General features: G+C 41.3%; 1 protein-coding gene, 1 long non-coding RNA gene and 1 pseudogene across 5 annotated transcripts in view; 1 reads left to right on the plus strand and 2 right to left on the minus strand.

Annotated features, from left to right (window-relative positions):
• Nucleotides 1–7071, minus strand: part of GPR155 (G protein-coupled receptor 155) — a 43583-nt gene extending 36512 nt beyond the window's left edge. The window contains exons 1-3 of one of the 4 annotated variants that reach the window (XM_025994009.2): nt 6826–7053; nt 6166–6366; nt 1930–2426 (exon numbers count right to left, since the gene is read on the minus strand). In XM_025994009.2, the coding sequence (XP_025849794.1) occupies nt 1930–2395 (466 nt within the window). In that variant the 5' untranslated portion in view covers nt 2396–2426; nt 6166–6366; nt 6826–7053. Of the gene's footprint in view, nt 1–1929; nt 2427–6165; nt 6367–6825 lie in introns of all 4 variants that reach the window. The other 3 variants (XM_072751973.1, XM_025994008.2, XM_025994010.2) reach the window with 3 other exon arrangements.
• A 324-nt stretch (nt 7072–7395) lies between these two features.
• Nucleotides 7396–14832, plus strand: LOC140598187 (uncharacterized). Its single transcript, XR_012000328.1, has 3 exons — nt 7396–10150; nt 10761–10872; nt 14769–14832. It is a non-coding gene; the product is annotated as an uncharacterized lncRNA (long non-coding RNA).
• An 8602-nt stretch (nt 14833–23434) lies between these two features.
• LOC112916562 (heterogeneous nuclear ribonucleoprotein D-like pseudogene) lies at nt 23435–24458 on the minus strand (annotated as a pseudogene).
• Nucleotides 24459–25544: the final 1086 nt, after the last annotated feature.

Consider the following 25544-nt stretch of genomic DNA (forward strand, 5'->3'; position numbering starts at 1 on the left):
AATATTTGTTAAATACTTAACACTATGATACCGAGTCACTTATAAGGTCTTTATGTCATAAATACCTTGACAAATCTACATTATTAATGCTCCTGAGGAGATGGACTTATTTTATTTCCAAAGTCTTTATTTAAATGCTTGGTTCATCCTTAATTTTAAAATTCAATAACCTTAAAGGAACACCTTTATAGTTACTATTTATAGCTCACTAATCTAAGAGCCCAGTTTCTCTTCTCTTATAAACTTCCTGCTTTACTCCTAGTATTTAATTTCTATAATTTAGCTCTATTTCTGGTTAGTGAGATGGAGGAAGGGCAAAAGAGGAGAAAAGGGAAATAATTAACAGTTGGGTGAGGAGAAAGTTTTAAAACTACTGAATAAGGAATCTGGGAGTTAATGGTAGTTTTCAGCTGTCCATTTCAATAAATTTCTTTCAGTCTCTGCTCAGAAGATATATCAGAGAGGTCTTTACTGACCCTTATGTCAGATAGTACCTCGTCATTCCTAGCCCTCTATGCTACTTTATTTTTATGACTCTTGTCATTACCTGATTTATTTTAATTTTTCTTTTATTTTCACATTAAGATGTAAGTTCAAAATGTTTGAGAACTTTGTTGACTGGTATATTCCCATCTGTTAGCACAAACGTTAATATGTAACAGGTCCCTATGAATGCGTGAATGAATGAATACATCCATAATATTCAAGTCCTCATATCATGACACGTGGTCAAAGCACAACATAAACTTTAATTTAAATATAAAAATATATTGGGGAAAAATATTGGGGATCCCTGGGTGGCTCAGCAGTTTAGCGCCTGCCTTTGGCCCAGGGCACGATCCTGGAGTCCCGGGATCGAGTCCCACGTCGGGCTCCCGGCATGGAGCCTGCTTCTCCCTCCTCCTGTGTCTCTGCCTCTCTCTCTCTCTCTCTCTCTCTCTCTGTCTATGTCTATCATAAATAAATAAATAAATCTTAAAAAAAATAAATATAAAAATATAAAAAGTAGCTACTAGGTAGATATGTACTTAGAGTGTTTTGGAAAAAAGAATACATTCAAGATATCTCACCATCCCAAAGGTTTTATCAGGAAAACACACATAGAAACATAAAATTAGGCTGCCTAAAGAGTTGGAAAGGCTAGGAAGGAATTGTTGAAAAGGTAAAAAGCTCTCACCATTTTTGTTCTTATACAAGAAATTAACTTCAATGGAAATACACTGACAGTTTAAATAATAAACTCAACAACAAGATTTAATGTAAAGCAATATATATTCTGGATGGCAAGAAAAATGATGGAGGGGAGAAAAGTCTCGTAAATTTGCACTGCTAACATTTAATAACTATTTTTATACGACGTGTCTATCTTTCTAGTATAATTTAAATCAGACTCTAATCCCTTCTGGAACCTAAACTTCTTTCATGTGGTTGCTGAGAAGAAAAAGAATGTATTAGAAAGATGATTTATAGAGTTTATTTAGGTATGACTATTTATTTTAGGTCAACATCTGAAAGAGCTTCAAACTCTGAGTTTGAGGAAAAAATAGAATTCACCCTAATGTAAGAAATATTTAAGAAAAAATATAAGAGATCTTTTTATTTGAAATTTTTAAAGATTTAGTCCCTTTTGGGGGTAGGCATTGTGGGGTGGTACAAAGTACAGAGATTTGGAATGAGGCTTTGTGACTTTTGTTCTTTTTAAAGTAAACTCTACCTCTAACATGGCGCTCAAATTCACAGGCCTTAAGGTTAAGTCACATGCTCTACCAACTGAGCCAGTCAGGTGCCCCAAGAGATTCTTTTTTTTTTTTTTTAGATATAAGTAAATATCTGTCACTAAAAAATGCTTAGACAAATTAAAGGATTATATTTTGCTACTTCCTAAAACACTTGAATTTTTAAAAAAACTTGAAAAAAAAAATAACTTACCTATAGGATATCCCAATGCAAAGTCATTACTTTGTGTAGCAAAAATAGGGAATAGTCCAGCTTTGCTAAATCGACTGTCTGGACTGGCAACCAATAAGGTTAATACACATACAATGAAAAATACAGAAGCTTTGGCAATCAAAATACTATATAGGAAAGACCAATCCACATTGGAAAAATTAAGTACAACCATATTTTTGAATAATAAAGCTGGAAGTGCAAATCTGGAGACAAAATTTCCTAGTCCTTTGGCCTGTGTTGATGTTATGACATTGGCTCTTCCTGCTATGTAGCCACAAAGGACTATGCCAAAACATTCTAGTAAGGCTGGAAAAAGCCTTGTTATTGACATTGAAGGTGGGTCATTAGTGGAATTAAATCTATGCATTGCTGTTGAGGACAAAGTCTTGGTGATATTGACTGCAATGGTTAGGTTCTCTGCAGGTAAATCAGAAAAAGGATCCATTTTCTTTCACCCTCCAACTCCAACCAGATCTCTGGAAAGAAAGGAAATGATTCAGTCAACCAATTCAGACAAACAATAATGAGAAGAATTCTAGTTGAAAGTATATACTGGTAAGCCCAGACATATCAAATAGCCAAATAAATACACGTATTTTCTTTCAACAACCACCAGAGAAAAATACAATGGAAAAAGAAAAGTGAGTGTTTGGTAATAATAACCTCTTTACTCTCAAAGGTGGGTCAAAATATTTATGTTGCTGTCCTATTTTCAGTATCAAACATGAATAAAATAAGATCCACAAATACGACAGTTGCAGTGATACCCCATGGCTCTCTCCATGATCCACACTTGAGCTCCACCTTGTGGGTAAGAGCATGGCACCCAGAGAGCTTCTCCTGAATGTCTACCTGCATCCAAATTCTCTGGAAATTTCAATTATCAAGGCTACCTTAGGATAGGAGAGTTCTGTCTCTCTGGTCATACCTGAATATAGGACAGGAAGAAGAATATAGTAGAAGAGTATCACAGAGCAACTTTATTCAGTAACTTTCCTCATCTGTGAAATGGCAATAATAGTACCTATCTCATTGGGACTTGAGGTTATTCAAGTCCTTATAATCACATCTGGCACAAAGTAATCACTTAAAAAAAGTTAAATACAACTTTTGGTAGCCCATTAAAAGAGAACTTTAAAAAAGTGATGGCATCCCACCAGGGTACCCTTAGCTCCTTTTATAGTGGTCTTATATATTTGCCTTCTTGAATGCCCCATAGTCCCTTTGTGTCACTGGGACTTTGTACATGCAGTTCAGTATAAAATATTTTCTTCTCATATAATAATACCTGTTCACCCTCTAAATCATATAGTTCAGGAACTGCTTTACCCCATGAGGCTTCACTAATCCCATAGCTAGGTCTTTCTCAAGTAGAATCATGTTCCTTACCTGCAGGCTACTTTTCTTAGTTTGTAATTATACCATGCATGAGAGTGACTATTTAATTTATGTCCATCTATCTTTTCATTAGACTTTAAGTGCCACAGAAGTACGGACTCTGCATATTTTTGCTCATTATTGTAGCCCTAACACCTAGCACAGTGCCTGGCACACAGGATACACAAATATATATGTTAGAGTGTGTGGGTATATATATATATATACACACACATATATATATATATATATATAGAGAGAGAGAGAGATTATTCTGGGTTAACCGTCTAAAATATATATATATATTTTATATATATATATATATATCTATCAATATACACTACATAATTATATATATAAAATATATATAATTTTGGGCAGCCTGGTGGCTCAGAGGTTTAATGCTGCCTTCAGGTCAGGGCCTGATCCTGGAGACCCGGGATCAAGTCCCATGGTGGGCTCCCTGCATGGAGCCTGCTTCTCCCTCTGCCTGTGTCTCTGCCTCTCTCTCTCTACGTCTCTCATGAATAAATAAAAAAAATATTAAAAAATATATATATAATTCTGATGAATGATTAAAATATTAATCTGCTTTTAAATCTCTCACCTTTTAGTGGATCAATGTCCTCTTTTAGGAACTTTCTAGTTCATGGACAGAAATCTTTTTCCTGAATAATAAAGCATTATAAGCTTTCACTATAGCAACAGACTCAGGACCACAAGATGTGTTCTAAAGTGTTCTAAAGCTGTTCATAAAATGTTAAAGAACACAAAATGTGTTGTAAAATGCTCTAACGATGTTCAGAAAATGCTAAAGCAAGAAAAAAAATTTATGTTAGCATTACAATACTTATCAGACTCCCTTCTTGCTGCCAGGGTCACAATGAATATGAAATTTGGGCAACTTCACAACTAATCAGCCTTAATTAGTAACTTGAAATTAATATGGTGACAATTGTCAATTTCTAAGTGATTATTCTGGGTTAACCGTCTAAAGTGGCCTTATATAAGGTAGAAAGTAAAAACACTCATGATTCCTGAAATTTACAATACCAACGGGTAAGTTTTCAAACACCCACAGGACATAAAAAAGACTCAGGTAGCAGGCCAGAGACCAACCAGCAACAACTGATACATGGGGTGTGGACAAGATAATTTTCTCTGTGTTACCCTCGTATAAACTGAACCATTTAAAACCTTACAATTAATCTGGATCAGCACAAGTATTTTTCTACCAGGATTAGATAGGAGTGGTTAATATACATAAACCTACAATAATCACATACTTGAAGTTTACCAAATAAGCATCAAATTATATCCTGGGGAAGCTAATGGTTGGGACAGGTACCATTAGTTGAAGTAAGAAGCTGGTAAACAAAACATTTGGAGCCCAAAAAGGTGTGGACTTGAAAAGGCAATGTTAAAAAATAAGGTGATGAACTTTTGCAGTCTTACATTATTTTTTAAAGTTCCCTATATTTCTTCACCTGGAATATTAATAACTCATACTGTTCACTACCCCTTATTTGTAATAATTGATATGTAGTATTGTATGTAGTACAAATCAATTATTACAATAATTTTTTAACCAAGTTTTAACTAACATAGCAGTTGTTCAGGGCACATGGATGGCTCAGTGGTTGAGTGTCTGTTTGCCTTTGGCTCAGGTTGTGATCCCAGGGTCCTAGGATCAAGTCCCGCATCGGTTCCTCTGAGGAAGCCTGCTGCTCCCTCTGCCTACGTCTCTGCCTCTCTCCTCTCTCTCTGTGTCTCTCATGAATAAATAAATAAAATCTTTAAAAAAAAATAGCAGTTGTTCATTTCAAAGTGTCAAATAGACCTGAACCCAATTTGGGACCCTATCACTTATCAACTCTTTGGGCAAATTAAATATCCTCTCTGAAACTTAGCTTCTTCAACCTTAGGAGTGTGGTCATAATGAGACTGTTAACATGTTAAATATAATTCAATGCCTTATGCCCGCTCTTCAAACTTGGCATTAAAGATTCTCCAAGAAAATAAGAGAAACGGGAAGGGTCATAGTTTAACAGCTTCTCTTTTATACCGAACTACTAAAAGGAATTCAATTTAATCCAGTTTGAACTTAAAACAGTTTTTAGCAGGGAAGGGAGAGTTCTTCATTTTTATCAAGGTGATGGTCAAATAGTTGTAGCACTGCCCAGGATTAACTTTAAGTTAGTTAAAAATTAAAGAGAAAAACTTTGAAAAGTAACCTGTCCCATCCCGGAAAGATTCTTTTAATGTTCCTCAACAGTATAAAAGCAATACTTGTCAATAGAGGGAATGTCGAAACAACCAAAATAGCACTTACAAAGGGTTCTCATCTCTCTCTCTCTTTTTTGTGTGTGTGTGCCCCCAATAGGGAAGAGTATAAGCTTTTTAAAGCATTCTGTGAACATGAACAGGAACCACAAGCAATGGAAGTTTTTAAAAAATTGTATCCAGTCTTTTCATCTCGTTAAAAACAAGAGTTGCTAATGGCACAAGTTGACCTGCCCCAATAAAAAAGACTGCTCGGTGGCCGGTGGCCGCTTAGTGGGATGAGGAGGAGAGAAATGCTACATACAAAGGGCTGCCAGCCACTGACAGTTGGTGGCGATAACACGAAGGAACCACTGAAACCGTAAACAGCCACCCCCTGTTAAGTGAAAATGGGGAAGAGGGTTCTGATTTATTGCAGAGTAAAGCTTTAAACTCTTAGCCTGTCCTCAAACAGCCAATATCCATTACCCTGCGGGGGAACAAACCTAACACAGCCTGGTATTATTACAGCATCTTGCACATCAGCAGTCACACCACCCGCCCACTCCCACCTACCTGCAGAGGACCAAATGTCCTCCCTAGAGACCTCGGGTGGGAGCCATGCACGGCCTCTTCCCGCGTCGGCAGGGGCAGACTTTGGCCCTCCAAGATAAGGATGCGGAGCGTCCTTAACCAAACAGCCTGCCCCGAGACCGGCTGCCACCCAGGGCCCGGGCAGCCAGCGGTGGCAGCCGAAAGGCCGCCTGGGGTCTGCGCCTGGGATCGAAAGTTGGTCTCAGCTCCCCCGGGGCGTGGGGGTCACAACGTCACGGTACCTGACATGCTCCAAAAAGAGGCAAGGGATAAAATTTGGTGCAGCGCTCCAGGTACCGGGGCAGGAGCTCCCAGGAGGGCAGATACTGAGGCCGCCCCCTCGGGATAAAAGGCAGAGTCCGAGAATGACACGCGTGGCCGTGCAAGGAGGCGCTCCTCAAACTGGGCTCTGGCGCTTGTCACTGGAGGGGACGAGCGGTCCCTTCCCCTAGGCTAAGTCTTCTTGGGTGGCTCCCGGGGTCCTAACAGCGGGTAGGCTCCGGCAGCGGGCTGCACGCCGGGTGCTAAGGGCGGGGCACTGCCCTCCCCCCGCCCAGGCCCGCGGGGCGAGGATGGGGGCATCCAGGGTACGCCAGGCCGAGCCGGGGCGGGGCGGGTGCGCCCCCGGGGGCCCCATCTCACCTGCTACGTCTGCAGCCCCGAGGCCGCAAGAAGGGAGTCGATGCTCGTGATGGGCCGAGCAGGGAGGAAATCACCGTCATCTCCCACCCCAGCTCTCTCCACCGAGAGCTGCGGGCCGCTGGCGGCCGGCTACAGCAGCTCTGTCACGTTCCGAGAAAGCGAGGTGCAGGAGCGCGGGGACCGGGTCAGCTCCTCCCCGCGCCCGCTCCTACGCCCCGCCCCTCCACCGGGCCCCGCCCCGCCCCTAGGCCCCGCCCCCGCCCCAGGCCTCAAGCCGCGCCGCCTGGGCACCTCCGAGCCTCGCAGCCGCGGGTCCCGCCTCCAGGCCCCGCCCCCGCCGCGAGGCCCCGCCCCCGCCGCGAGGCCCCGCCCCCGCCGCGAGGCCCCGCCCCCGCCGCAGGGCTCCGAGCCGCAGGGTCCCCGGTCCCGCCCTGAGGCTCCGCCCCCGGCAGCCGGGATGTGGGGGGGCGGGGGGAGGGGGAGGGGGAGGGGGAGGGGTGGGGACACAGATCCCCGGCTCCACCCCGCGCCGCCGCCTCCCAGCCGCTCGCCGCCGACACTTCCGGCCGCGGCGCTCCCAACATGGCGGCTGCCGCGGGGACCCTGCTAGGCTCGTCTTCCTCGCGGTAAATTCAGACGGAATTGGAAGCCTCTGGTTTTTTTCAGCTTAACGCCCAGCGTCTTGTGATCCGCTGGTTCATACGTCGGTGTGACTAGTCATTTTATGGCAAAGAGTTTAAAAATCAGATCCGGGTCAGAATCCTGCTTTCCCCGTCGGTCGCCGAGGCCTGTGTGTGACCTTGACCTTCCCAAGCCGGGGCCTGGGCTGCATCTGGATAGAACGTGCGCCCACGTGGAAAGGGACACCTGCGGTCCCGCCGTGGGGGAGACCACGTGTCCAGCCCTCGGGGGCTGGGAAGAAACCCCTTCGGTGCTGGGAAGCTTGCTGAGCTTGCAATGAAGGCGGCGCGCGTGCAGAGCTCCACTTTGAAACTCGAAGAAACCCTGTACTTGCATTAATCTTTTGGAGTCGAATTTCTCTTCAAGTCTAAGATGTTTAGGATATTCCGGGGCAGCCCGGGTGGCTCAAAGTTGAGCGCCTGCCTTCAGCCCAGGGCGTGACCCTGGAGACCCGGGGTCAAGTCCCGCATGGGCCTCCCTGCATGGAGCCTGCTTCTCCCTCTGCCTGTGTCTCTGCCTCTCTGTGTGTGTCTCTCATGAATAAATACATAAAATCTTTATATATATATATATGATATTCCACTGAATATGACAGGCACCTGTCCTTTGTAAAGCCTTGATTTTGCCTTGCATTTAACTGTTTTGTTTTTTGTTTTTGTTTTTGTTTTTTTGGTCTGGCAACTTTAGATGCCTTCCCATCATCTTAGTAGTCTTTGTGCAAAGATACAAAAATGTATGATTTGAAAAGTAAGCTAAGGATTCGTTAAAGGTTCTGAAAACTAAGGAGAAAAATGAGCAGAAAGAAACCATAGAAAAGTCATACATTCTCTTCCTGTTCTCGCTTCACCTTTGTTCTCCATCTTCACTCTTAACTGCCTTCTTTTTTTCCCCTTGAACCTGGCTATTTTGTTTTTAAATCTTCTGAATATATTATCTCAAGGCTAAAAGGATATTTGTTTAGAAAGTATAAAGATTCAACTAAGTAAATATGGAGTTTTGATTTTTAGGAGAATACTTGAAGATATACCTGGAAAGGGAAGTTAAAGCTAGCCTCTAAGAGGTTCTTTATTTTTTTAAAAAATATTTTATTTATCTATTCATGAGAGACACAGAGAGAGAGAGAGAGAAGCAGAGACACAGGCAGAGGGAGAAGCAGGCTCCCTGCAGGGAGCCCAACATGGGACTCAATCCCAGAACCCTGCGATCACACCCTGGGCCAAAGGCAGATGCTCAACGGCTCATCCACCCAGGCATCCCTAAGAGGTTCTTTAGGTTAGGTTTAGAGTTTGGGTCTTGCCTTATCCTCTGACCACAGTAAAACCATTAAATATGTTTTGAAGGGAATGTGTCGTAATGATCACATTGTTTTTGGATATGTAACCTGGAAGCTTTCCCAGGATTAGTTGAGAAAGAGACTGAAGGCAAGAAAAGCAGATGACTTTGGAAAGAACCTACACACTAGGAAATAAAAACATGTACTTTGGAGCGATGATAATGAAAAAAGTAGGAACAGCCTGAGGGACATTACAAAGGAAGTGCTAATGGGACTGGATTACTTATAGGGCCAAAGAAGAGGGATAAGACAATGAACTGAAGTCCTTACTCCATTACAATAAGGAAGAGGAATTGAGTCAGACAGCCTCTAACAGCCTTCCTAGTTCTAAAGTTCCATTATTTTCTATCATTCTATTATCTGAAGATGAAGAAATATTTCAAATGAGAGAAGCAGCTACAAGAAAATAATTTGATTATAGGTCTAAAGATCTAAAATCTAAAGCCTTAACAAATTATCTAGTTCCATCTTCTCTCTCTTTCTTTCTCTTTCTTTCTTTCTTTCTTTCTTTCTTTCTTTCTTTCTTTCTTCTTTACTGCTTTCTTTCCTTCTTTCTTTCTTTTTCTATTTATTATTCATGAGAGACAGAGAGAGAGGCAGAGACACAGGCAGAGGGAGAAGCAAGCTCCATGCAGGGAGCCTGACGTGGGACTCAATCCCAGGACTCCAGGATCACACCCTGAGCCAGAGGCAGAGATGCTCAACCACAGAGCCACCCAGAGATCCCTCAATCTCTCTTCCTGAAGGAGTTGTCATCATCCTCTCCATTATAATAAAATCTTTAAAAAGAAAAGAAAATGCCAAGAGTATATCTGAGTGGTAAAAAATACACAGGATTTTTTTCTTTGTAGAACAGTTCTCAAAATTTCTATAAAAAAATACATTAATGTTATCAAGAAAAAGCATGAAATAAGTCATAAAGTATATATTTTGGTTATGTGGAAATGGTGAATAATATCTAATAGTATTTTTCTAAAACAAATTTAAAAGTCACTACTGTATATTAAACTATGTAGGTATATAAAATCCATCCATAAAATAGAACAATTTAAGAGCATTGATAACCATGTAATATATGAATTTATACAAGGTTAAGGCTAATTCTTTACAAAGTTAATCTTTGTATTTTTAGATGTTCCATAAATGTGTGTGTTTGGTTTTTTTTTAAGATTTTATACAGAGAGGCAGAGACATAGGCAGAGGGAGAAGCAGGCTCCCTGTAGGGGAGTCCCTGTAGAGGGAGTCCCTGATGAGAGACTCCATCCCAGGACCCCAGGATCAAGACCTGAGCTGAAGGCAGATGCTCAACCGGTGAGCCACCCAGGGGCCCCTGTAAATGGTTTTTGAATGATTGACTAAAACAGAATTGCCTACTAGCTATCAGGCTGTTAAAACTTACTTTTATTCAATTGGAACTGATATAAGCAACTGTGGCATAGCTTTTTTAGAGTAGCCGTATTTCTTATTTTTTCCAGCATTTAACTTAGCCCAGGTTTATAGCCTTACTTAAATATTCTCCCAAATTATGTTTGTGGGGAGGTGTTTGGTTACTTTAAATGCTATAATTAAATAATTTAATTTCTGGTCTGTCAAGATAAAACCCTGAAACTTACCTTTTAATATACACATATAAAAAATATACACACATATGTATGGATGTCTCCTTATGGTTGTTATTTTTTTAAGATTTTATTTATTATTCATTAGAGACACACAGAGAGAGAGAGGCAGACACAGGCAGAGGGAGAAGCAGGCTTCATGCAGGGAGCCCAGCGTGGGACTGGATCCCGGGTCTCCAGGATCATGCACTGAGCTGAAGGCGACTCTAAACTGCTGAGCCACACGGGCTGCCCTGTTTGTATTTTTTTTAAATACATAATTACTACCCCCTTTTCAATCTGCTCTTAAAATATTCTTACAGAGATTCCAGGTTGGTGAACACGTGGAGGTGCTACAAGAGTGGCATTCCCAGAGAGGGCATGGAAGCTCAGTGCCCCTTCCCACATACCTCATCTTCTACATCTGTTCCATCTGTATCCTTTATCATATTCCTTTATAATGAACTGGTAAATGCAATATATATGTGTATATATGTATTGTATATATATATGTGTGTGTGTATTTTTACAAAAGCAGTGAGGAAAAGTGGAATCTAAACATCTCACCTTGTTATTGAACTTATTAATGTTGGGTAAGGCTCAAATGTGCTTAAATAGGCAGAGGCTTTTCTGGGCAAGCATTTAAGAAGTTAAGAAGAACAATGAAACCAGAATTATTAGATTATGAAACTGAAAGTTAAATGACTTAGGTAAGATAGGGTACAGAAGTCACATAATAGAAGTATGATGGCATTGGGGGCCCATCCAATTTGTTTCAGGACTTAGCTTCTTTATATCTGTGGTTTTGTGTTGACTACTTTTTTTTTTTTTTTTTGGAAAAGAGTTGGAGATCAGAAACATGAAAATGAAAAACAAAAAAATACTCCTGGTTTTACTGCTGGTTTGCTCACTTAAAAATGTGCTCACAGACAAAATTTATTTTATAGTCTGTTATTAAAGAAAGAGTCATGAATGTGTAAGGATTCTGTAATTTAAGTAATCTCTATGATGAAAACCTATAAAACTAACCAATGTTGTATATATATTTATATATATTATGTATATATGTAAGATGCTATATATATATTTATATATATATATAAAGAGGAAGTGGAGAAAACTGCAGATTTAGATTTGACTTTGCAGTAAGAAATTATTACTCTAGGTAATGTATGAGTAGAATTTTTTGAGTAAATAGCTAGCTCAAAAGAAGTCTAACACATCCTCAGCAAACAAGTAAGCACAGACCACAGAAGCATTCTTCCAGTAGAATATGTACACCAGGAGTTCTAGCCTCCTTCTCTCTTTGGATGGGCAGGTGTTCTATCTGTGTTGATTTCCATAGAATCCTCAGTGCTTGGCACATAGCAGACACTTGATAAATATATGTTGACCTATTAACTCTTGGAATGCCAGCTAAGCAAGTTTGTGAAGTTTCTGTATTTAGAGAATCGCTTAGAAGGGAAATACCTACTCTTATTCTACTTCTTTCAACTATTAACCAAAATAACTGACAGAGAAGAAGGATAAGAACTCAAGTCTCTGTGTGGCAACAGAGGAACTAGATCATGATTGATTGACAATGATTTTTTTTTAATTTTTTTTTTAAATTTTTATTTATTTATGATAGTCACAGAGAGAGAGAGAGAGGCAGAGACACAGGTAGAAGGAGAAGCAGGCTCCATGCACCGGGAGCCCGACGTGGGATTCGATCCCGGGTCTCCAGGATCGCGCCCTGGGCCAAAGGCAGGCGCCAAACCGCTGTGCCACCCAGGGATCCCTGATTGACAATGATTGAAACACAATCGCTCATGGGAGTATCATCTTTGGTTGTGATATAGACTAAGTAGGATAAATAGTGTCCCAGTAGTTAATTCTACAAATATTTATATGTCCCCAGAATTCCAAAACTTATTTAAGAACCAAGTTGGAAAGAGGCCTAGACACTAAAGTTGGAGATGATTTTTCTTAGAGATTAAAGTTGATATAAGTAGGCTTTTCCATACAGCCTTACTTGCAACCTAGGCTTCTATAGCTAGTAGGATGGTTACTTATATCCTTAAGTCTGACTTATTCATTTTAATGGCCTAACTCAAACCCACTCACATGGATTTATTATACTCAAATATTTTGGAGACAAGATGTTCATAGTAATGTTAAAATTTGATAAAATTCTTAGAAGGTTCTTAGAAATTTCTTTCATGTGTTGCCCATAGCTAGTTAAGGCCTTTTTTTTTTTTTTTAATAAACATAAAGGTCTTTGTCAAACCAAGAATAAGTATCAAGAATTCAAGCCCAATGTTTGCCCTAGTCAATGGAGTTGTTTATTTTAGAGGCAAAAGAAGATTATCCTTGAGGGCAATTGAAACAGTTTTTAGACATCTTGGAACCATAACCAGTGATCCCAATGAAGAAACATCTCCCTGAATATCTCTTTTCAACACTGTAATCTTGCTTATCCAATCATGTGTGTCAAAAATTAGAGTATGATATGTCTAAAATTCCTGTGCTAACTTGAGAAGGTGGTAAGCAGGAAAGGAAGGTGATTTACGCTTCAAGGAGTTTAGCCGGTGAGAGAGGTTGGAGGAAAAAAAACTTTCAGGGGCATAGCTAGACATTTCAAAAAATGCAGTGCATTAGTGGAAGTAATTACAAAGTAATCTGGGATCCCTGGGTGGCGCAGCGGTTTAGCGCCTGCCTTTGGCCCGGGGCGCGATCCTGGAGACCCGGGATCAAATCCCACGTCAGGCTCCCGGTGCATGGAGCCTGCTTCTCCCTCTGACTATGTCTCTGCCTCTCTCTTTCTCTCACTGTGTGCCTATCATAAAAAAATTAAAAAAAAAATTATAAAAAATTACAAAGTAATCTGAGAAAGAGGAGTTTGTCTTCTTTGCTCCCAGAAAGAGAAATAAGAGAAATTTTGTATCAATTCCACTGAGATTAGACAACCAACAGGGAAGCTGTTGGGAAGGAGACAGCTGGTGCAGAGATTATGCTATAGGTAATATTCTACAAAAGGATAAAGGGAGGAGGGCTAGATTTTAGACACTTCTTCCCATATGACAAGTGCTGTTTCATTGTCTCCTCTTTTAGGTCTCTCTTCTTCATATGCTTTCAAGCACTCTGTCATTCTTTCTCTTAGCATTTTCTCATCTTCTCAGTCTTTCCATTTCATTATTATAAGCCAGCAAGTTGGTGCTAACAGGCTGCCTGCTTGCTGTACACATTATTTGTTAATCTGATTTACATATAAGTATTGGGTTACTGATCGAGGACATGGGAGAGTCAAGTGAGCAAATAGGTGAAAAACATAAGGGCGGGGATCAGTCATAAGGACTGAGGTACAGAGTGGTAAAAAACAAAATGCTTAATCATAGGAGTCCAAAGGTCTGTAGGAGTTGTTTTCAATCAGGGCTTCATACCAGAATCACTTGGGGAATATAAATTTTAAAAATGTAGATGCCAGGGCTGCAGCCAAACCCACTAAATCAACGTCCCTGGGATTGGGTCCAAGATGTGAACTTTTTTCCTAGATTCTGCAGATGATTCTTTTTTTTTTTTTTTTTAAAGATTTATTTATTTATGATAGACATAGAGAGAGGGGCAGAGACAGGAGGAGGGAGAAGCAGGTTCCATGCCGGGAGCCTGAAGTGGGACTGGGTCCCGGGACTCCAGGATCGCGCCCTGGGCCAAAGGCAGGCGCTAAACCGCTGAGCCACCAGGGATCCCCTCTGCAGATGATTCTAATGCAAATCACTATTTAAGAGCTACTCATTTAGGGAATAAACTAGAAGTTACACATGTGTTTCAAGAGCAGGCAAGAATATTTGTCTTAGAGGAGAGCAGAAGATTTTTCTAGAGCCTCAATGCTCTACGGGGGCAGGGGGGAGTATGTTCTCATGATAAGAAAAAGAGCACAGTAAATCTGGCAATTTCCTTCAGAAAGCCATTTCGATAGCTGTTTTCCTATCAGAGCATTGTTCCTCACGTGAAACCTATTTTTTGGTTTGTCCTTTGTAGAGAAAAGCAAAACAAAGCAAAACTGACCACTATCATTGTGTCTTGTGTATACACACCATTTCTTCACTATAGTGCCATTATCAAATCCCAGTCAAAAAGTTGCTGGTGAAAATGGATAAAGTAATTTCATAGCACACTCAGTAACAAAGCCAGTACATTTACTGTGTTGTGGATTTTGTAGCCACCCTGGTGCAGTCATTTCACAGTCTCTGAAAATTTAGTTTTTGAGAAACAATCATAATTTCTCTTATTTTTCTGTAGAGATGTTATTTTCTTAAATATGGCTTTTTACTAATCTTTTTACTTTATAGTTCGTATGTTTGGGGTCTTATTTAAAAAATTCTCCCTTGCATCAAGGTTATTTTCTTCTAAAAGTTAAGTCTTTTAAAGTTGTTATTCTTTTTGTCATTCTTTTTTTTTTTTTAAGATTTTATTGATTTATTTGACAGTATGTGCATGCAGGAGTTGGGAGAGGGGCAGAGGGAGGGAGAAGCAGACTTGCTATTGAGTTTAGAGCCACATGGGCCCATGTGGGACTGATGCAAGGCTGACGCAAGGCCAATGCCAGGCAGATCCCAGGACCCTGCAATCATGACCTGACCCAAAGTCAGATGCTTAATCCACTGAGCCACCCTAGTGCTCCCTTTGGACCATTTTTCAAATTCTCATATATTATTAAAGCCCGACTCTAGATTCAAAGTGTAGAAAGTTCCTGCCCAAATCAGAGAAGACTACTTCTGTAGCTCCTGCTGTAGAATCTAGATAAAAAAAACTCAAGGGAGGGCAGCTCGGATGGCTCAGCAGTTTAGCGCCACCTTTGGCCCAGGATGTGATCCTGGGGACCCGGGATCAAGTCCCATGTCAGGCTCCCTGCATGGAGCCTGCTTCTCCCTCTGCCTGTGTCTCTGCCTTTCTCTCTCTCTGTGTCTCTCATGAATGAATAAATAAAATATTAAAAAAAAACTCCCAAGGGAGAATAAAATGAGATAGGAATGTACAAAGAGATCAAAATCTGTAGATAGCAAAGCACTATCAGCTCGTGGAAATATAAATGATCTTAGAGTCAACGTGTATTTCTCCTAGAGATACAGAAGAGATGAGGCCTTACAGTTTGAGAGGAGTAAGCAAATGCAGAACGTGTGAGCTAATGGCCACTAATCATACTGTGGATATGCTTATCACATGTTTGTCAAATGTCTAGAAGGAATATACTTATCATCTGTTTGTCAAATGTCTGGCAGGGCCTTTAGGAAGTCCTTGAGCAAAAGTCACTTTATAGTTCCATGCCAGCTATATCAAAAAACCAATGATTTAGAAGAAAGTAATCTTGTGATTACATTCCTAGAAGGTGTTCCACATCTGAACCCTGCTCTGGCCTCCTGTACCTACCTACTTCCTCAGGCCCTTGGTTCAACTTCAGAACTGGTTGTTGGAATTTGGGCTCTGACTCTTGCAGTCCTCTATGAACATCTATTATCTACACTCTTTTGTCTGCTCCAGGATTGGATCAGACACCCAGTTGTGCCCACCTGTGATTGATTTGGCTCATTTGTACACTCTGCTCTATCTAATGAAAATCATTGGGCCTTCATATAGGATCCTTAATAGCATTTCAAGCTGATGAGAATAAGCTTCTACCCATAACATTCCAACTATTACCCATTGGAGACTATTACTTACACTGGCAAATCCAAACCTTTTGGATACTTCCATGTTCTCAAAGGGTTTCATTAGCAATCATCCCAGCAAAGGAGGCATTTCTATTGATATAAAATATCGTTGAGGGATCCCTGGGTGGCGCAGTGGTTTGGCGCCTGCCTTTGGCCCAGGGCGCGATCCTGGAGACCCGGGATCGAATCCCACGTCGGGCTCCCGGTGCATGGAGCCTGCTTCTCCCTCTGGCTGTGTCTCTGCTTCTCTCTCTCTCTCTCTCTGTGACTATCATAAATAAATAAAGAAAAAAATATTTAAAAAAAATAAAAAATAATAAAATATCGTTGACCCTTAAGGAACATGGATTTGAACTATGGGGGTCCACTTACATGCAGATTTTCTTTTGATAAATTTTGATAAATTTTTTGATAAATACTGTAAATGTATCTTATGATTTTCTTAATAACATTTTCTTTTCTCTAGCTTACTTTATTGTAAGAATACAGCTTCCAATACATGTAACCCATGAAGTATGCATTATTGACTGCTTATATTATCATTAAGGCTTCTAGTCAGCAGTAGGCTACTAATAGTTATATTTTGAGGGAGTCAGAAGTTAAACAAGATTTTCAACTGTGTGAAGGGTTGGTGCCCCTAAACCCCCTGTTGTTCAAGTGTCAACTGTAATCTGTTTTCAGAGGTATGACCTGAGTGTTAGGCTAGCCCAGGCTGAAAAGGACCACCTTTTATGAGAACCTGTTTTCCTCTCACCAAGTGAATCGGAAAGTTAGGTGGACCTGAGGGATGATTCCACTTCTCACCAGTATCAGCTTTCCCTTCCATCCACTCTAAGAAGTGTTATTGTTATCACTGTAACCTTGCCCAGGTTAGGATGGATCTGTGCATGGGAGGGAGAACCTAAAGGATAGGTTCAGTTGCCTTAGCTGGCTAGGCAGATGGCTTTTTCCTTTCTCACTATATTGTGTACCACTCCTCAACTCTGCCTTTTCAATAAAAAGGCACAGCCTGACCTTCTTGAAATTCTGCCATTTTCAAATTCTCCCTGCCTGGATAGCCCCCAAATCTGAGGCCTTGCCATGTGGGATTCCCCCCAAATACTCTTCTCTCCTACAATCACTGCCTGAGGGCTCTCATCTGTGCCATGCCATGAAGCCCCCATTTATTAGCACTCTAAACAGAAGCAGGGTTTGTGCCTGGGGAGCTCGTAGGCCACATATATCTCATCTGTCACCAAAGTCCCTACAGAAGTCTACTTGCCTACTTAGCTTAAGTTCAAGAATTGCATGCCTGGAGTTTATTTTCACTTTCTCCACAGTCCCAGGTTAGTTATTACCACTTCTGATGTTCCCTCTCTGCTGGTAAACTGCAACCTGACCCACCCTTGAGTTACAGTTTCTCTGTAAGCCCCACAAAATATTGTAGTTGCTTAGAGTTTACAGTTCTGTCTTGGGCATACAGACCAGATCACTTAGTAGTGGTACCATCATACCATTTGGGACATCCTCAGTAGCTCTCCCCATCCTTGCCAGAAGTCAGGATGTGCTCATGACCCAGATGAGGCATAGTGTGAGTGAGCCTTCTCCCTCCTCAGAAATTCTCCAGCTCTAGTAGAGAGGCATTCACTGAGGCTCCCTAGGTGATGTTCCTCTTGAGAGGAAATTCAGATTGGTGGGCTTTTTGGGTCCTGCACTACCAGGGCAATATGCATGTTATATTAGTTTCTATTGTTGCTGTAACAAATCACCACACATTTAGTGGCTTAAAACAGTGGCTTACTATCTTAGATTTCTGGAGATCTGAAACCCAAAGTCCTTCTGATTCCATGGAGCCAGCCTGGAGGCTGTGACCACTGGGGCCAGCCTGGCACTAGGGTTGGAGGAGTCATCCTGTTACGTGGGGCCTTGGGGGCCAGCCTAGAGGTTAGGTCTGCAGGCCCAGACTGGTGCTAGTATGGAGCATGAGCCTGGGTCTTGGGAGCCAGTGTTAAGGCTGGGACCTTGGAGGCTGGCCTGGTGATGGGGTACGCTAGGAGCCTGGGTCTGTGGCACCTTGTCTGGAGTCTAGATCCATAGGGGCCAGCATGACACTGGGGGTTAGTATGGGGCCTGGAGTCACAGAGGCTGGCCTGGTGCTGGGATGGGCAGAAAGCCTGGGTCTATGGTAGTCAGCCTTGTAGTGGGCCCAGCCAGGACCCTGGGTTTGTGGGTGCCCACCTGGAGCCTGGGTTTGTGGAAACTATTAGGAACTACCCAGAGCCATGGGTGGTGACTAGTGCTGGGTTGTGCCAAGGATCTGGGTTCTTAGGATCCTTTCAGGAGCCCTGGGCCTTGGGAGCCTAAAGGTACTGAGGTGATCTGGAGACTTGGGTTTGTAGGACAGAGACTGTAGAGAGCCACCTAAGGCTGCAGGGATTGACTGGGACTGGTTAGCTCTGGGGTCCACAGTGAAACTGTGTAGTCACTTTACTTATCTTCTGGTATGGGAAAGGTCTGTCTCTCGGCCTAGGCTATCCAGGCTTAGAGGATGGGTGATAGGAACAATGTGAATTTATTTTCTATCATCCTCTGCATCTTTTCCTACCTCTGTGCTTCACCCAGATTCTGTGTTCTATCACCTGGAATCTTTGACTCTTGAGAAAGTGTTTTCATACATGCGTAGCTGTTCAGATTGGTGCTTTTGGGAGGAAACAAAATTCCTCTACTGCCATTTTGCTGCCATCACTCCTCTCCTGGGTCATGTTTTTTTTGATCCACTCTGACAATCTCTGTGTTTTTTTTTTTAAGATTTTATTTATTCATTCATAGAGACACACAGAGAGAAAGAGAGGCAGAGACACGGGCAGAGGGAGAAGCAGGCTCCATGCAGGGAGCCCGATGTGGGACTCGATCTCGGATCTCCAGGATCATGCCCTGGGCTGCAGGCGGCGCTAAACCGCTTCGCCACCAGGGCTGCCCAATCTCTGTTTTAATTAGTGCATTCAGACTGTTGACATTCAAAATGATTATTGATATAGTTAGATTAATAGCTACCACATTTGTTACTATTTTCTATTTGTGATCCCTTTTCTGCCTTTTGTGGCTTTAATTGATTGTTTTATGATTCCATTTTCACTCCTTCTTAGCATATCAGGTATACTTCTATTTTGCTTCATTTTTCAGTGTTTGCATTAGAAATTATAGTATACATTTACACCTAATCCAAGTCCACTTTCATACTATATTTCTTCATGGGTAGTACAATGCTTTATCATAACAAAATAAGCCTGATTTTCCCTCCTGTCCCTTATATCATTCTTACCATTAATTTTATTTATATAGAATTATACATATATACATATGGAAGCATATATAGTTGAATCCAGTGTTATTGTTATTATTATTTTTAAAAATTTTATTTACTTATTTAAGAGAGAGAGCATGCATGAACACTGGGGAGAGGCAGAGGAGAAGCAGACTCCTTGCTGAGCAGGGAGCCTGACATGGAGCTTGATCCCGGGACCCTGAGATCATGACTTGAGCAGAAGGCAGATGCTTAACCAACTGAGCCACTTAAGTGCCCCTCCAGTGTTGTTATTATTGTGAACAAACTGTTATCTGTTGGATCAGAAAAAGAAAAATGAAAATTTTTATTTTGCCTTCACTTCTCCAGTGCTCAAGTATCTGGTATGTATCCTTTTCCCTCTCTCTCAAGAGCCTCTTAAATTTTCTTGCAAGGCAGGTCTACTGGCAATGAATTCTCTTAATTTTTGTCTGTCTGAGAAAGTATTTCTTCTTCATTTTTTAAAGATAATTTTGTAAGCTACAGAATTTTAGGTTGGTGGGTTTTTCTGTCAACACTCAACATTTCACTCCACTTTATTCTTACTTGCATGGTTTCTGAGAAGTCACACGTCCTCCTCATCTTTGCTCCTCTGTAGGTAATATATTTTTATCCTCTGGCTTATTTTATGTAGTTTGAAAATGATATGACTAGGTGTAGTTTTTTGGGGGGGGGATTTATCCTGTTTGGTAATCTCTGAGCATCCTGGATATATGATTTAGTGTCTGACATTAATTTGGGGGCAAATTCTTGATCATTATGGTTTCAGATATTTCTTCTGTTTATTTCTTCTGGTATTCCCATTATGCATATGTTACATCTTTTGTGCCCAGTTCTTGGATATTTTGTTCTTTTTATTTTTTCAGTCTTATTTTCTCTTTGCTTTTCAGTTTTGGAGGTTTCTATTAAAGTATCTTTAAACTTAGAGATTCTCATTTCAGCTGTGTCCAGTCTACTAATAAGTCCAACAAAGGCATTGTTCATTTTTGTTACAAAACCGTGTTCAGGGTTGTTTTTTGTTTTTTTTTTTTAATCTCTGACATTTCTTTTTGGTGCTTTCCTAGAATTTCCATCTCTCTGCTTACATTGCCCATCTGTTCTTACATGCTGTCTACTTATCAGAGCTCTTAGCATATTAATGATAGCTATTTTAAATTCCTGATCTGATAATTCCAACATCCATTCTGTATCTGAGTCTGGTTCTGAGGCTGTGTCTCTTCCACCTATATTTTTTGCTTTTTAGTGTACCTTGTAATTTTTGCTTGGTAGCTGGGCATGATGTACAAGGTAAAAGGACCTGCTGTGAGTAGGCCTCTAATACTGTGATGGTAGGGTGGAGGAGAAGGGAAGTATTTTATAATCTTATGATCTGGACTCAGTCTTTTAGTGTGCCTGTGCCTTTGGACTGTGAACCTCAAATGTGCTGCCCAGTCCTCCTCCCTCCATACCTTAAGTGAGACAGGATGGTTAGAGGGGGCTGGACGTGGGACTTTCCCTTCCCCCAGGCTAGTTAGGTAGGCTCTGCTAAAACCCTAGCAGGTGAGGCTGTGATTAAATAGTAACCTTCTAAAGACAGACCTTGTTAAGAACAGAATGCTCTGGTGTATTTTTAAGTGGTTCCTTTTCCCTTTCCCCTGCCAAAAACATGGTGGAGGAGAGGTGTGGATTTTTCTGTGATATTCACTGTGAGAATATAATAGAGATCCAAGAGTTAAAATTCACAAGTGTGTGGGAGCCTCCAGTGACTGGGTTGCCCTGGAGTTTTTAACTCTCAGAGTTATCCACATTGAGTACCCCGCAATTCATAAATTACAGTTCAGGTTTCCCCACCCTGGTATTGGTTTCTGCAGAGTTTGTTGCTCTGGGAAGTTGTGGTTCTCTGTATTTGCTGTTGGTCCCTCCAGTTTGAGGAGCAACATTTTGCCCTATGACTTCACTTCTCTTTTGGATCTGATTTTTCAGTTTGTTCATCTTTTTATTTGTTATTAACGTGGAGTGACAACTTTCAGCTTTTGTTTTTTTGTTTTTGTTTTTGTTTTTTAGATTTTATTTATTTATTTGAGAGAACAGAGGGTGTACAAAGAAAGGGGAGGAGCAGAGGGAGAGAGAGAAGCAGGCTCTCCATTGAAGGGAGCCTGATTCAGGGCTTGATCCCAGGATCCTGAGATGATGACCTGAGCCCAAGGCAGACACTTAACCAACAGAGCCACCCAGATGCCCCAACTTTCAGCTTCTTACAAGTAGGACTGGGAACCCAGTGGTGTTTTATTTACCTTTACATTACTGAAATATGAAGATTCAGTGATGTGGTGTGAACTGTACCTGAGCCTTTTTCTTATAGTTGTTCCCATCTGTTTGCCTGGTTTACTCTATAGGGGCTTATAGGAGTTATACATCAATGACTACATGTTCTATTGACAGAATGTGTCCTGGTATGTATGAAAAATATGAAAATATGAAGAAGTGAGATGGCTTGATCAGTCCTGCCTTTTCCTTTATTTATTTATTTATTTATTTATTTATTTATTTATTTATTTATTTATTTATGAGAGACACACACAGAAAGAGAGAGAGGCAGAGACACAGGCAGAGGGAGAAGCAGGCTCCATGCAGGGAGCCTGACGTGGGACTCGATCCCAGGTCTCCAGGATCATGCCCTGGGCTGAAGGCGGCGCCAAACCGCTGAGCCACCCGGGCTGCCCTTTAGTTCTTAATCTGACCCCTTTTCCATTCCAAGATATAGCCAAAAAATTCTCATTAATTTATCTTATTTTTGCAGATTTTTCTCTTTTCACCATACTTATAGTTTTGCACACTGTTTTATGGACCCTGATTGTACCTTTTGTAGTGAGCACTTTATAGGTTTTTCATTTATTATTTATTTATTTATTTATTTTTCACTTTATAGGTTTTAAATACTTGTTGCCTTACATCTCTGTTTTTAGGATGATATCATCTTTTGGACTATGATTAGGCTAAGGATTTAAATCAATGTCTCTCTTTTTCTTTTTTAAAGATTTAATTTATTTATTCATGAGGGGCATAGAGAGAGAGAGAGAGGCAGAGACAGGCAGAGGGAGAAACAGACTCCATGCAGGGAGCCCGACATGGGACTCATAGGACTGGGTCCCAGATCTCCAGAATCACGCCCTGGGCTGAAGGCGGAGCTAAACCGCTGAGCCACCCAGGCTGCCCTAAAAATCAATGCCTCTTTAACCTTTAACCTTGTTTTACGTGTCTTTTCTTGTGAGTGGGCTCAAACTCCTCACTTCCCATACTCCTTAATTTTTCTTCCCTTAGCCTTTTATTCTATGTGGGAATTCTGTGCAAATCAATATAGATAGCCTCATATATATATATTTTCCACATAAAGAAGCATGTATTTGAGGTTTAACATGAAATCATGCTATACAAATAAATAGTATGTTTATACAAATGAAATTTTTATAAACACACATCTACATCAAGTCTTAACACAGATAGCAAAAGACAAAGTAAAAACAAAGAAAACTAACTGGTGGTTATATACAGTTGGATACAGTTGTGTCTTGTACACTAGAAAGTCTTTTACAAAATAATCGGGGATCCCTGGGTGGCTTAGCAGTGTGGCGCCTGCCTTTGGCCCAGGGCGCAATCCTGGAGTCCCGGGATCGAGTCCCACATTGGGCTCCCGGCATGGAGCTTGCTTCTCCCTCTGCCTGTGTCTCTGCCTCTCTCTCTCTCTCTCTCTCTCTCTCTCTCTGTCTATCATGAATAAATAAATAAATAGATCTTTCAAAAAGAAAACCAAAATAATCATCTTAGGTCAACAGAAGACCAATCTTCAATGTCATCTTGCAAGATGGGTTAGTTTAGCAATCTCCACAGGACATAGTTTTCTGATGTATGCCTGTGCTTGCCTGCAATGTGTGACCCCCAGAGATAGATGTGGTCAAGGTGATACACAGCCTGCAATGAAGTTCCCACTGTTTTCTCCAACATCCTCCTATGGCTGGTAATTATTTTGGTGATTGCCACCCCCTTAAGACACCTTATCATAAGTGCTCTGTTGGCTACTAGAGTCTGCATATCCGTGTCCATATTCATAGTTCCCCTAGTTATACCCACTATAATCATAGCTGTTATAGCCACTATAGTTTTGATCACCACCATAGGCACTATTGTAATTTCCATACCCTTGATCATAGTAGTTTTTAAATCCTTGGTTCCAGTTTTGGCCCCAACTTTGTCCACAACCCCTAGTACCACCTGGTTCACCAGCTGCAGCCCCTCTTCCTCCTTTTCGTTGTTGCTGTTGCTGCCTATACACATCTTTGGGTTGCGCAACTTTAGTTTCACACTCCCCAGGACCAGTTTAATGATAATCTGTTCTTTTTTTTTTTTTTTTTTAAGGTTTTATTTATTTATTTATTCATGAGAGACACACACACACAGAGGCAGAGAAGCAGGCTCCATGCAGGGAGCCTGATGTGGGACTCGATCCCAGGACTCCAGGATCACACCCTGGGCCAAAGGCAGGTGCTAAACTGCTGAGCCACCCAGGGATCCCCTGATAATCTGTTCTTTAACAGTTTCTGTCCTGGCTCTTCATCTGTATATGTAATAAAACAAAATCCTCTTCTTTCATTTGTTTTTGTATCCATGGGAAGTTCAATATTTTCATTCTCTTCAAAGGGCTCCAAAATATTCTTTAATTTGTTCTTCAGAAGCATCTGGGCTCAGTCCACCCATAGAAACCTTCTTTGGGGGTTCTTTTCCTTTTAAAGCTTTGGCCCTTTTGGGGTCTATCAATTTGCCATCCAGTTGTTCTTTTGGTTCTAAAACCCATCATTCTGCTGATTTTTGCTTGCATTGATCTTGAATCCCTCTTCGAATTTCTCTGTATTGCTGTACTTGTTCGTGCCCTCAGTGGTGGCAGAGTTGTAGGTGGGAGGGTAGGAGTTGGGGGTGGGAGGATGCGGGAGTTGCTGCAGTGCAGTCCAGTCCTGGCAGCAGTGATGGTAGAGCATTGTGTGGAGCTGGATTTAAAATGTGAGCAGACCAGCAGACCACCACTTGGGTGGCTCAGTGGTTGAGTGTCTGCCTTCTGCTCAGGCATGATGCCGGGGTCCTGGGAGGGGTCCTGCAGGGAGTCTGCTTCTCCCTCTGCCTATGTCTCTGCCTCTCTCTGTGTCTCTCATGAATAAATAAATAAAATCTTTAAAAAATGTGAGCAGATGAGCTAGCCTCACATATTAATTCTCTTTTTTCAATGACCTTCTCACTGCCACTTTGTACCTTACCACTTCATACCTAGTCTTGTATCTAACCTAACTCCTATCATATCTCCCCATTCCATATTATTTTTCTATGATAGTGGAATGATATTTTTTTTTTAGATTTTATTTATTTATTAGAAACAGAAAGAGAGAGACAGGCAGAGGGAGAAGCAGGCTCCATGCAGGGAGCCCAACGTGGGACTCGATCCCGGGTCTCCAGGATCACGCCCTGGGCTGGTGGCGGCACTAAACTGCTGAGCCACCCGGGCTGCCCTGGAATACTATTTTTTTAAAAGTAGGCTCTATGCTGGATGTGGAGCACAACATGGAGCTGGAACTCATGATCCTGAGATTAAGACCAGAGCTGAGATCAAGAGTCAGATGCTTAACTGACTGAGCCACCCAGGTGCCCCTACTTTTAATCTCAAGTAATAAAAAACTCAAAACAGATTTAGGCAATGAAAGTGATTTATTGGTTAATAATACTAAAAAGACAAACGTAGGATAGGCTGCAGGGTTGGTTTGATTTAATGGCCTAACCATGTCATCAAAGATCTATCTTCTTTACCTTTCTCTGTTCTGCCTTCAGTCTTGTCAGCATGGTTCCAGACTTGGCTTCTCTTTAAAAACAAACAAACAAACAAACAAACAAACAGAAAAACAAACCAAATCCAGAAATCCAAGGTTTATGTCTATATAGCAGAAAGGAAGAGAGTGTCCTTTTGTTGGCTCTTCCAGAGAAGTCAGAAGGCTGCTTTCCTAGAAGCCCCATTACTATAAAGGAAACATTGCATGTTCCTGCACAAATTTGGTTCAGATGCCCTTCCTGAACTACCC

This window comes from Vulpes vulpes, chromosome 3 (assembly GCF_048418805.1).
Source record: "Vulpes vulpes isolate BD-2025 chromosome 3, VulVul3, whole genome shotgun sequence".
NCBI classification, from domain to species: Eukaryota; Metazoa; Chordata; class Mammalia; order Carnivora; family Canidae; genus Vulpes; species Vulpes vulpes.